The sequence below is a fragment of the Synchiropus splendidus genome, chromosome 2 (genome assembly GCF_027744825.2).
Source record: "Synchiropus splendidus isolate RoL2022-P1 chromosome 2, RoL_Sspl_1.0, whole genome shotgun sequence".
Taxonomy (NCBI): Eukaryota; Metazoa; Chordata; class Actinopteri; order Syngnathiformes; family Callionymidae; genus Synchiropus; species Synchiropus splendidus.
In genome coordinates, this window is record NC_071335.1 from 25,390,820 (window position 1) to 25,403,877 (window position 13,058).

General features: G+C 44.0%; 1 protein-coding gene across 17 annotated transcripts in view; it reads left to right on the top strand.

The window, feature by feature from the left end:
* sorbs2a (sorbin and SH3 domain containing 2a) overlaps window positions 1–11,653 on the top strand; it is a 42,605-nt gene extending 30,952 nt beyond the window's left edge. For 5 of the 17 annotated variants that reach the window (XM_053858183.1, XM_053858182.1, XM_053858188.1 and 2 more), the window contains 9 exons: window positions 160–1,899; window positions 2,898–2,977; window positions 3,831–3,928; window positions 4,399–4,513; window positions 4,581–4,709; window positions 5,320–5,514; window positions 9,082–9,119; window positions 9,627–9,733; window positions 10,044–11,652. In XM_053858183.1, coding sequence (XP_053714158.1) covers window positions 160–1,899; window positions 2,898–2,977; window positions 3,831–3,928; window positions 4,399–4,513; window positions 4,581–4,709; window positions 5,320–5,514; window positions 9,082–9,119; window positions 9,627–9,733; window positions 10,044–10,108 — 2,567 coding nt within the window. In that variant the 3' untranslated portion in view covers window positions 10,109–11,652. Of the gene's footprint in view, window positions 1–159; window positions 1,900–2,897; window positions 2,978–3,830; window positions 3,929–4,398; window positions 4,514–4,580; window positions 4,710–5,319; window positions 5,515–9,081; window positions 9,120–9,626; window positions 9,734–10,043 lie in introns of all 17 variants that reach the window. The other 12 variants (XM_053858197.1, XM_053858198.1, XM_053858199.1 and 9 more) reach the window with 8 other exon arrangements.
* The last annotated feature ends 1,405 nt before the right edge of the window (window positions 11,654–13,058 follow it).

Below are 13,058 nucleotides of genomic sequence, written 5' to 3' on the forward strand. Positions count from 1 at the left end.
TTTTTTTCGTGGGCTGCGTTTGGTCAAGTTTGACGGCCAAAGCTTGAGTTCGTTTTCCCCGATCCCCGTTCTTCATCGTTCTTGCTGGGTTCTGCTGCTTAATCTGCTTTCCTCCTTCTCTTCTCTTACCACGCTGCTCTATTTCGGACGACTTTTAAGGTGGGGACGCATGCATCATGTTTTCAAACAGTTCGACCTCTCCAGGTCCAGATCTGCCATCTGTTCCCTCCGACTCTGAACTTTGCACTGAGGGAACCAGCCACAGTTCGTCCTCCAGGCAGTCAGTCTTATGTGACAGGCAGACGAAACACGATGGGAATTCAGCTCCTGGAAAGCTTAGGTCCCGAAGTTGCGACGACTTGCTCAACGACGGTCATCCGGCGTCAGGTCGATGTAATGCCACTCGCTCAGAAAGCGCCGGCTCTCTGGTCTGCGATGAAAATCTTTCCACATCCATCGGCTCCAACTCGAATCAGTCGCTGCCTCGGGTCCGCCGCCGACGGGCGCATGACTCTCCGGGCTTTCTCCAGCTTTATCGTAAAATGCACCAGATCGACCGAGCTCACCTGATCCCGTCCGAACTCATCCGCTCAGTCCGGGCTCGCATCCTGGATTTGGAGCGACAGCCTCACATACATCGCCATCCTCTCTCTCCTTGGACGCCATCCTGGCGTGTGGAGGTTCCAGCTGACACTGTGCCAAACCGTATTTCTGAATATGAGCGCCTTATCCAGAAGTCCAAATCCATGCCCAATCTTGGCAACGGAGAGTTGCCCTCTGGTACCACCACCCCTGGCGGGTCCTCATCCCGAGCCAGCAGCGGAGGTGCCGGCACGCCAAATTACCCAAAGCGTCGTTTCTCTATAGAGTCCTTGCTGGAAGAAGATGCCAGCCCCGGCAGAAGTGAACCGCCGTCCATGGATCATTTCCATCGGCCTCGGAGCCCCCCCGAAGGCCAGCCGAGAGTCGGTCCGGACCCGGGTCGTGGACGTCTTGCTCCGCCTCCTCCTGTTCCTCAAGTGCCACAAGCCAGCGCTGACTACTCAGACAGTGAGCAAGATGCTTTCGCGTCTGACCTCAGTGACTTCATCCAGGTGGAGGGGTCTTCATTTTGCAGCGAGAGTGACTTTGACCACTGTTCACTGACGTCCTCTGAGAGCCTTTACAACTCCACCACCCTCCACCACCACCTCCGTCACCACCACCATCATCACCACCAAAGTGTGGGCCACAGCCAGGGCTACCAACACCGCCACCTTATCAGCACCTGCAAGGGCCGCTGCCCCGCCACTTACACCCGTTTCACCACCATGCTTCGCCACGAGCGGGAGCGAGCGCGGCAGGAGCACCAGAGACCCCCCCACCAAAGCAGAAGCAGAGGTTCCCAAAATCCTAGCTCACAGTGCCAGCAACCCATGTCCAAGCTGGCCTACCTGGTCAGCCCAGTGCCTTTCCGCAGAAAAAAGGGCTCCCCACCTACCTCCAGGAGAAACAACGATGGCGCCGGTCGTAGCAGCAGACCCAAGTCCAAGCAGGCCATTTACGAAGCCCTGGACGCGGCGTTGAGGGACATTTACGAGCACATTCAAGCCGAAAGAGGCCACCGAGGCACCCGGCCGCCCGACGAAAGCATCCTGAGAAGAATACTGGCTGAACTGCTGCCAAATGTGCCTGAAAGAAGCTCCTCATTACGGGGGAGGCGGGGGTGTTGGCACGCAGGTCACTCTTCCTCATCATTAAACCCAGATGGCAGCCCGGTATTCAGAGAGCCGTCCACGCCGCAGTCACAGTCGCCACGGCTACAGTCGCCAATCAGTGCCTGTTACGGACGCCATTCGGACGCGGCCAACAATAATGATTATGAAGAGCAGGGGAATGGAAATGGTCTCTTTTATTCAGGTGGAGATGATGCATGTTTTCCCTCTCATCTTTACACTCCTCCATCTTCAGTGCTCAATGTTGCTGTTTCAGAATGTCATGCCGCCTGGGTGTCTCTTTCAGGACCATCTCTGTCCTCAACATTTACTACTTCCCAGCCTTTCTTTTTTACTCTTTTCAGTTTAAGTTACAAGGTTGAAGCGTTTTTTTAAAACAGTTATATTGCAGCTCATCTGATGGTGAGATCACTGCCTGAAGACTAGATAAAATTGCGCAAGAAAATTCAGTTTATGCTAAGCAATGAAGACAAAAAGGATGTGTGAACATGAAATAACTAACTCATCGGTGGTGACATTTAGTGCCGTTGATTTTTGGTGGGGATATTAAATGTTTGCAAAATTACAAGTTGATTCGTTGAAAACGTTCTGTCCTTAGAAAAAGCTCTTACAGTTAGCAATGGCGGAACAATCTTGACTTGTCCTCTGCTAAAATACTTTATTCATGTTTATATAAGTATTATACTTGAACTAATAACTGTCAACCATCCCAACATAATATTATATTAAAAAATATTTTAAGAATGTATAGAATGATGATGACCCTCCTGTTCATGGCAGTCCTGACTTGTCCTCTGCTAAAATACTTTATTAATGTTTATATAAATATGATACTTGAACTAATAACAGTCAACCATCCCAACATAATATTATATTTTTTTAAATATATGTTTTTTTATTAAAGATAAAATCCAGGATGTATAGCTTCATACAAAGAAAAACTCTCTTAAACAGAAACATAATTTACCAGTCATATGTTGCATAGTTGCAAAAGTGTTTTTGTTAAGTAATTCTCTGAGACGTTCTTCTCCATCCTGATCATCTGTTTTTGTGGACCGGTGTGATAGAATGATGTTGTTGACCCTCCTGTTCATGGCATCACTCATCTGTTGGTCCGCTGTCATCGTGAGCCCACCGTTCTCTCCTAAACTTACTGATGCGCTTCCTCTCTTTCCATCATAGACCAGGATGTCTCCAGGAGTTACTCCACCATGGACGGACGCCACACGCCTCAGAGCAGGAGACCCACACCTGACAGAGAGGTAGAGAAGCTGCTCGTATTTCTTGCTTTCATCGACTGATAAAAAAACTGAAGCACCTACTTTTTCATTGCCTAAAAGTTGATCCTGTTGAGCGTGGATGGGTAGAAATACACATCAGGACTCTGAAGAAGTGGCTTTACTTTCTATAAATAATGATAAAAGCTGCCTTAAATGAAGTAAGAAAAACTCAAATAAGATGCACCTTTATGGCAAAGTACTTCTTAATGCGCCATACAGTCAGTGAGATACAGTTAATGTGTATTTATCACCTTGTGTTTTCATTGAATCAAGCAATTGCCGACCTTTGGATTAGATTTATGAGAGGGGGGATTAGTCAAGTGGTGCTCTAATAGACGAGTGCGACTCCATGTTCCTCAAATAGTTTCTACCTAAATTCTATATTATTATTTATTATCATTATCATTGATTATTATTTATTAATTGTATGTCATTGGAATGTTTAGACCTTTCAATAATATGCGCGTGTTCTTTTTTGTGAAGTGATTATTATAAGCAACATTTGCATTCTTTTGTTTTCACAAGTAAAGCGATATGGCTTTGGGTATTTAACTTTGTTTAAATAAATGCTTTTTAGTTATTTTTAAATGAGTCAGCAACTTCTGTTGGGTTACAAAAAATGATAGGTAGTGATTAAAGACTGTTCATCAATAAATAGCTAAATAAATATCCAAATCTCAGTCTCATGCTCCTCTCCAATTCATTACATTATGAGCTTTCATTTGCCAAGAAACGTGATTTTTTTTTAAGTGATTTGAGAGTCAATGTACTACTGTGTTTCTCTGGTGATGCTTGCTGCCTCTCTCTCTCTGTCTCTCTCCACTTGCGTCTCTAGGTCTCCCACAAGCAGATGACACAACTCATTCTCTTCTCTCTCCTTCATCAGAAGCAGCCGGCCCGAGCCATTTATGATTTTAAGGCACAGACGGCCAAGTGAGTATAGGGAGAGGCTCAGCATGCAGCGAGCCAGTTTGACCCCGAGCATGAGCGCCACACACAGTACGCTTTTGGTCTTTGTTTGCATGGACATCAATCTTCAATGTCTTTGACTTAACTCACAAAAGGAAATGGATGGGTGGAGGATATTAACTTTTGCTCAAAGCGAAATGGTTTTTTTTTTGCTCAATCCTTGAGTGGAATAAACTTATGAATATCTTCAGAAGTGCATGACCATCGGACAACTAGAATCAACACAACTAGATGGCTGTCTAATAGAAACATCATCAGAATTCAGTGAAAGTTTATGTTGCTGCTGACACTGTCGCCGCCCTCACACTCACCTGCACATCTGGATGGCTTTATTTCAGTCTATGCTTGGAAGCATGTGTGTTTGACGCTCGGCCTGACATTTCCGAGCTGATGCTTTTCACCTTGAACGCCTCTGTGATACAACTGCTTCACAGGGAGATCAGTTTTAAGAAGGGGGATGCTGTAAACATCATCCGGCAGATCGACAACAACTGGTACGAAGGAGAGCACCGGGGGCGCGTGGGGATCTTCCCCATATCCTATGTGGAGGTCGGTGTGGACATTCCTTTCATCCAACGCCTCTGGAATGCACCTGAATTCACCTTGTGTTCCACAGAAAATGCCGTCGGTGGAGAAGCATCAGCCTTCGCGGCCTCCTCCGCCGGCGCACGTCAGAGAGATCGGCGAGGCAGTTGCTCGCTATAACTTCAATGCTGACACTAACGTGGAGCTGTCTCTCAGGAAGGTGAATATTCACGCTGCAGAGTCGTAGAAGAAAATAGAACCAGGAAAAGCTGTCATAAAAAGTTTTTTATGATGGGAAATGAATAATAATAAATACTAACGTAGTAACATCTTCCTGAACCCCAAAAAAATGTATCGCAATAGCACAATTATTTTTCAGTTTCAGCAGGTTTTAAAAGGTTAAAATGTTAGTTAATTTGTTTATTTATTAGAAGTGTGCTCAGAGAGAAGACATGTTATGTCATTGTCCCTTATGTGTTTATATTCATACATGCTTTGGCGACAATAAAACAATCCTGAATTTTGAATTACAAACAGTAGACCGATAATAATAATAATAATAATAATAATAATAATAATAATAATAATAAAAGTGAATGACAAAGTAATAGTAAGGAATAATATCCGAAACTGACTCACCGAATGTCTTCCAACCTGTGTGTGTGTGTGTGTGTGTGTGTGTGTGTGTGTGTGTGTGTGTGTGTGTGTGTGTGTGTGTGTGTGTGTGTGTGTGTGTGTGTGTGTGTGTGTGTGTGTGTGTGTGTGTGTGTGTGTGTGTGTGTGTGTGTGTGTGTGTGTGTGTGTGTGTGTGTGTGTGTGTGTGTGTCCAGGGCGAGAGGGTCGTCGTGCTCAGGCAGGTCGACCAGAACTGGTACGAGGGTAAAATTCCAGGATCAACCAAACAGGGAATCTTCCCTGTTTCCTACGTCGACATCATCAAACGCTCTCCGGGAAAGAATGCTGCTCAACACCTGGAGCCCCATGGTTTCCAGGGCAGCAGGACACCGAGCTCCACTCCTGTCAAGGTAGGACACATTCATCCGATGCACTTCAGTGTTCATTCTTCACGCACGTCTCAACACATTTGGGATACTTTAGGAGCTCAGTTACACGTTGTTGAATAATGGTTGACTTAATCTTAGTCGTTTTTTGTGATCATTTCTTTTTACAAAAATGGTCTTTTGACGCTGTCATTCAGATTAGTAAAGGAACTGTCCCTCAGTACAAGTTTTTATGCATCTATTCAAGTGTCTTTTCCAATTTGTGGTCAGGAAAAGACAGTTCTGTAGCTTCCATGTGTGAAGACTGACTGGCCTTTTCGCTCGACCATCACCTCTCTACTGTACTGCAAGTCACATTCTCTCTCTTCTTCTTCACTCGACCTCCATGGAGACACTCTGTCCTCCGCCTCCGCCCTCCACCTCACCTCACCCCCGGTTGCGAAGACCTGATCTGCAGGTGGTCACCAACGAGTGGCTCTCCCTCACAATGGACCCCGCTTCCGTCACTCCCCCGCGCTCCCTCTGTGGCACCCCCATCCCACCTACACCTCCACCTCTTCCTGTTGACTTCACCCCGTCCCTCAAGGCGCCCTCACCTGTGCCGTCTGAAAGGACCTTCACACAGTCCCCCGTGCACCTCCACACATCTCCTCCTGTTAAAGACGTCGCCCTCCATTTAGCGCACCTTAAAACCCCTCTGCTTCCTCATTCCTTCACCACCTCCCCTCCTCCAGACTGTCTCTTAGAGTTGAAATCCAGACAAAGGTTAAACGCGACTCCAACATGCCAAACTGTAGAGAAGCCCATCATGTTCCGCAGCACATTTCCAGAACTCATCCAGTCCACGAACACTCCGGACATTGGCAGGAAAAGCCCAGACATTGAACTCCACATCAAAGATCCTTACGACGAGCTGATGTCCATGATTCTGGACGGGTCCAAAAGTGAAGTTTTGAGCTCGCCTCCACCTTCGCCGGGCCGCACCTCTCGGTGCAGGTTCAAACAAACAGATGAGGTTAAAGCCGCGCTCGTCCTGCCGGCCAGTGACTTTAAAGAATTCAGATGGTTAGAGAGCTCAAGTCCACGGCCGACATGGATGGGCCCGACTGACAGTACGGATCAAGACAGTTCGGAAAGTCCGTCTCCTGTTGAAGGGAAGCGGTTTGAGCTGTTCATTGAAGAGGAGGATGAGACAGTAGAAGAGGAGAGTAGAGGTTTTCATGGGCGAGTCGCTCCACAGGTAGAGCATGGTGTGACTTTAATGGAGCCCAAGTGACATGACGGAAAATATTTTGAATCACTAAGCTTTTGTCTGATAAATTGGAAAGATCTATTTCCATTCCGCTCTTTAACTATTGCACCTGGTTCAGCACTGTGGCAATGAAAAAGGCACTCGGAGAGTGCAGACCTCTGTCAAACAGCTCATGTTTTTTACCCATTATAAATGCTCCACCTTTATTCTATGAATATAATCTGACACCTTATATGGTATTTCAAATACTGTAAATAGTAATGAGAGTGATGAGCCAGCAGGTGGCAGCAGTACTCCGGAATTGACAGGGCAAGTCGGCTTTAAATAGATAATATTCCACCGTTTTATCATTGACGGAAATATAAAGTGGCAACACTCAGTTGAGATTCGAGGTATTTTCCGTGATGCTCCTCAATAGGGTTCCTCCAGGTGGCTCCATTTGTGTGGAGGATTCATGACGGTGTCTTGTTACCTCCACAGGACGGTTGTGCATCGGCTTTGTCTGCCCCCCCCTCACCGTGTAGACCTCCCCCTCAGACCTCCACACCTTCATCTCAGACGACTCCCTCTCGTACCTCCATCTTTTCCTCTCCACCCCCCTCACCTCCCTCACAGACCTCCAAACCTTCACAGCACTCCACAGCCCCCTGTCTCACATCCTCGACTCCTGTCTCCGCACCTCTTTCTTCCTTCTCTGCTCTGTATTACCGAAAACAGCCTGATCAGGCTGTTTCTCCAACACCCCCTTCGCTCCCTTACCTGGCTACATCCCCAACCCCCCCGCTCTCTCCCCCCTGCTCCCCTCTTCCCCTCACGCCCTCAGACGCGTCAGCAGTGCACTCTCGCCACTCCAGCTCTCCTCCTCTGCCTTGCTCAGTTCATCCTTCAGAGCCCACCGCTCGCACGCCGTCTCTTCCACCCTCCTCTCCCCCCCTCAGCAGTTCACGCACCCCCCCTGCTCTTCCCCCTCCTCGCTGTAGATCTCCCAAGGTGAAGGTAAACCTGGACTGTGTCAGGTGTGAGTCTGGGAGCATGGAGTCTCTAACTGGAGCCCCTAACTCGTGTGGCATTTCAGCGCTGATAGAGTGGTGTGATGTTGTTTATTTGTTGTGAATCCACTTTGCTTCAACTCTTAATAATCATGCAGTTCGTTGAGCTATTTATATTTATAAAAGCAATATTTAATGTTCATTACTGTGGCTGATTAACAGTACAGCCATAGATTGATACATTTGCCATGGTAAATTTAAATAATTTGATGTATATGCATGGAAATATTGAATTGAATATTGTTATTTTTTCATTTTTTATAAGAATTCTCAACACAATTTTTAGCAGCAGTAGTTGAAAAAAAAATGTAATTAAATTAATTAAAAGTAGAACATGGTGTTCAGTTCAATATTAAGTCATATATTTATATATATCATTTATTAATAACAACATCGACATATGAAAATATAAAGAACTGCATCCATCCTCAACCGCTTATCCATTGCTAGGCCAGTAAAGGTCGCATCCCAAACACCTCCAAAAGAAGGTGTCCAGGTGGAGTGACAGAACTTCTCACCCTATCTCTAAGGGACAGGCCTGTCAGTCCAATAAAAATCATAATAAATAAAAAGGTCAACATGAAGAAATAAATTGTGAGTGATTAACAAATAAATAAGTGGAAAATATATTTATTTAATATTAAAGATATTTTTTAATATAATAATAATGAAAGATGATTTGGCACTTGAGGAAGAGAGCACATAAGTGAATTAAAACACATTTAAAAAACTAAATGTGTGTATGAAAAACACGCATGGACGACTTTTAATTTCTCCCCCAGTGGTCGTGTAATAAAAGCTTGTTTTCACTCGTTTTAATGACTCCAATGCGCCGAGGTCAGGCCTTTGAAGTGATGTCACTGTGGAAGACGAACCTTCCCGACTGCTCCATCCTGTCAGTGAGGGGCTTTAGAGAGTTGCTTCTCGGATCGGCCTGGTTCTGTTGCGGTGCATTGATGTGGAGTTTTGCGGCCATCAGCATGTCGCGAGGTGGTGATTTGGCAGCATGTCGGTGTGAGCTCCAGACTGTGGCCAACTACTCTCCCTGACTTTTCCTTCTGACTGCCGAGCAGGATCCCGTGGTGGGGGGTAAGCCTCCACGTAGCCCCATCTTTTACCGGAGGTCCCATCTGTCTCCAGTTAGAGGTCGAAGGGTAGGCGGGCATGACGCCGATCAGCCATGTTTTGGGTGGATTATGATCTGAGATTCTGAAACAGCCGTCATTGACTGATGGATTTTGTGACTTAATCAGATAGTGTTTTATATATTGTCGTTCCTTTTCTCTCCAGAGATTAGTCCAAGATGCACTGCATGGTGGAGGAGACCCGTGAGTTTCTTCTTTGTTGTCTACATTAGATCGCAGGCCCCTGTTGTAGTCACTGGAAAATCTAAGTGTTTGAGTTTGTATGTATGAGTTTTACTTAGTTTTTTGGGTTTTTTTTCACACAACTTAATAATAATTTTAATACAATTAAGATAAAAAATGCAATGTAGAAATATGTTAAATGTTATGGTAAAAAAATTTTTTTAATATTTTATCCATTTTTTAAAATTCACCAGCCTCAAATATTGTAAAACCTTTAAACTGGATCTAAAATATAAAGGTATTTGTTGAAAAACTGATGAGAAAATCAATGTGTCATCGTGTAAAGTGAATATAAATAAGTTGGGCTAGAGTGTCTTCACCCACCAAAACACATCTGAATGAATATGAGAAAATGTGTTTTGTTGACTGGCTAAATATTTCATAAAGTGTCTGAACAATTTTGAATTTCATTTGTTCAAAAAGGGCTGAAATCAGTTGGGAAATCTCACCCGTCCTCTTCCCCTGCAGGTACCAGGCGCTGTACAACTACATGCCCCGAAACGAGGACGAGCTGGAGCTGAAAGAAGGCGACGTCGTGGACGTGATGGAGAAATGTGACGACGGCTGGTTCGTTGGTCAGTAGCCGTGTCTTTTATTTGACTTTTTATCGAGATTTTCCTCTCGATGAAAACATTTTCATTATTTCTTTTTTCTCTTTTGTTTATCCTTGTGTGCTCAACTGAAAAATAAATCAACAAATGAGATTGTAGTGATGTGTCTCGGCCACTAGATGGAGGCACTGGTGCTCAGCTGAGCCTCAGCACGTTCGAACCAAATGAGACTCGGGTTGAGGTTTGACCTCCCTCTCAGGTTCAACCCGGATCTGTGAGGACAGCACCGGGTACTCCAGCTGACCCTGATCGTGTCTTGTGTGTGTGTGTGCAGGAACCTCTCGAAGAAGCAAGTTGTTTGGAACTTTCCCAGGAAACTACGTGAAGCAGCTCCAATGATTCCGACCCACCACGACCCCCTTCGCCCCCCCCGCGCTGCCCCACTCACTCGCAGGCTTCACACAGCTCTTACTAGCCACCTTTATCAGACGATATTTTTTATCAATTTGACCTTTTTATCCTCATTTTTCTACCATGGAGAACCTCTGTCCCCCTGAAGGAAAGCTGCAGGTGTGATGTCCCAGGATGGCGACGGTGCGGTCGAGGAGACGCTACGGTATTTCACCCGTCTGGTTCAAGTGGGAACGATCAACGTGATCTGGATCCACCTGCACTGACGCACAGACATGGGACTGATACTTTCAGGAGTGGCTTTTGAAAACGTGTCAGCACATGGTTCTTAAAGGGTCCATAGAGGGTTACGTCCCAAGATGATGTACATTTTTCATTATACTAAGTGACCTGACTGGTGGATCGGAGGGGCATGTGAATTGGTCACATGACATCGAAATGTAGACATCGGCCTTCATCCGTGTCCAGTGGGGAGCCATGACCCCGCCCCCCCAGCTGATCACCTTTTTGTCCAGCGTAACTTCTACCGATCCATGATCACGTGATCATCATCTCACTTCTGTTTGGCCCAATGATCCGTAAAACACAGATGATGTTTAGCTTTACTTGTCCTTCCCTGTAAAATAAATAACTTTAAAAAACTATTTTATAAATATGAACATAGCTAAAATGCTAACAGGCTTAGCATTTGAGTTGTCATGGACTAGAGCTTGGTCATTATTTTAGAGCCCATTAGGAGGCGCTGTGTCAAGAGCGCCATCTACTGAGCTCTGAAGACGAGGACATTGTTTCATGAATATTCACCCAGTCACTGAGCAGTGACACACTGGAGGCCTCAACGTGACTTTCAGTAAACATGCTTTGTCTCATGGGCCTAACTCGACATCTGCGAGGAAAATATTTTGTCGATGGCAGCACTGAATTGTCTTTCTCCCTGGGATCAAATCAGAGGTTTTAATCGACCCAATGTGGAGTCTATGGGCCCTCTAAGACTTCTAGGTTTTATTTAAACAAACAATTTACTTCTCAGTACTTCAGAGTGTTTAAATCTTTATTTTGATGCACTTTACTTTCACGTTTGTTTATTTCACAGAGACGTAGCTCACGATCAGCTAGATCAGGCCTGACGAGTGGATCCTCGAACATGATAAACATAACTGTGTTGAAACTAGTGGCAACGTTGGACGATCGGAACTCAAGCAGTATTCTCCTTCTCATCTGTTCAGAGCTTCACTCTCTTTTCTGTCGTTTTAAATACCAGCAGAGTTTGTCACGCCGTCGTCAATATACTTACATGTTTAGCTGCAAATTTCTTGTTTTTTTGTTTGGTTTTTTTTTGGTCACTTTCGGTCGCGCCAGACGACACTGGTGAATTGTCAAAGCACCTTAAGATTTATTTAATCATCAGTCCACTCCCTGGAACTCGGCTGGTGCGCGTGTGTCTGCGTGATGTTTTTGTAAGCGTTTCGTATGAGAGCTGTAAAAAAACGTCCACCTGCTTTATAAAGTTTGCTTTTCGTCACCACCACTTTGGTTTCCTTCTTCCTTCCTCGCTTTCTGCTGGACCCGCTGCCTCGTGTGTGTCAATCATGCCTCTTATTTTTCATGGTCAATCTGAAACATGTTGAAATATTTTCAACATCTAATTTTATTTTTAAATGTTTTTGACACTTGAAGAATTATGGTTTAGTTTTTAAATACATTTATAATACGTATAATAGGAAATGATACCCTCTTATTTGTTTATTTATATCTTATTTCAGGCCCCGGGCCATCGTTTTATTATTCTTATCTATGTACATATTTGTATACATTATTACACATAAATATTATGCATTGTTTTTGTTTTTGTTTTTCAATATCTCTCTTAGGTATTTCTTTTTCTTCTTTTTTATTATTATTTTTCAGACAGTATTTCATTTTGGGCCCATGTTTATCTTTAAATGTAATTTTTTTTTTTTTTGTATTAATATTTTTATATATTTATTTGGAGCCAGTTTATTATTATTATTCTGCCCCCATTTTTATTTTTCAGACCAGGAACCAAGGTCATCTTTTTATTTCAATTTTTATTTTGGTTTTCTCTATCATTCATGTTTTAAATGTGTTAATTTTACATTATTATTTTTATCTTGTTTATTTTTTAGGACCAAGTTTTTGTTTTTCTGTTTATTTAATTCATGGTTATTTTCATTTTTATTTTCCAGACGAGGTATATTATTTTGGGGCCATGTTCATTGTTTTTCTCTCTTTTTCAATCACGCTTTTATTTTATATATTTATTTTTAAAATCTGTTTATTTTTAAACTACTCATTTTTATATTTTCATTTGGGACCAGGGTATTTCTATCTCTATTTTATTTTATTTGTCTTTTTTATTTCATGACAATTATTTTATATTTGGGCCTAGGTTCAAAATAATAAAGAAAATACTAAGGATTTTTGGTGACGAATTTAATCCATAAAAGAGAAACAATAACTCAATGGAAAATGTTTGTACTTTGAGAAGACAAACTTGAGAAGGTACATCTGAGACACATCTTGGAGTCGGAGCAGGTTCCTGGGGAAGAGAAAATGATTTTCTTTCTCTGTAAAACAGGTGGCTGTGATCCCTGATAGAACCCAGAGCTCAGTCGTCAGAGACGTGGAGTAGAGCCAGGAGTGAGGCGAGAAGCCAGCATCCAGAAATGGGCAGGTGGTGGGAGATGAAGAAACCTCCTCTTTCAGGGGAGGATTTCTATTCTTACCCTGAATGTAAATGTCAACTCAACTGTTTTAACAACACTGACTCCTCTGGTTCTGATCCAGATGCCGGGAGCTAGGAATGTGCCCGTTGAGTCTCCTGGCCAAATATGGAGCTGAAAGTCTAGAGAGAGGAGAGCAGAGGGGTGAGGGGGAGTGAGATGGTGGACGCTGTGTAATCTTTATCAGCTCCCAG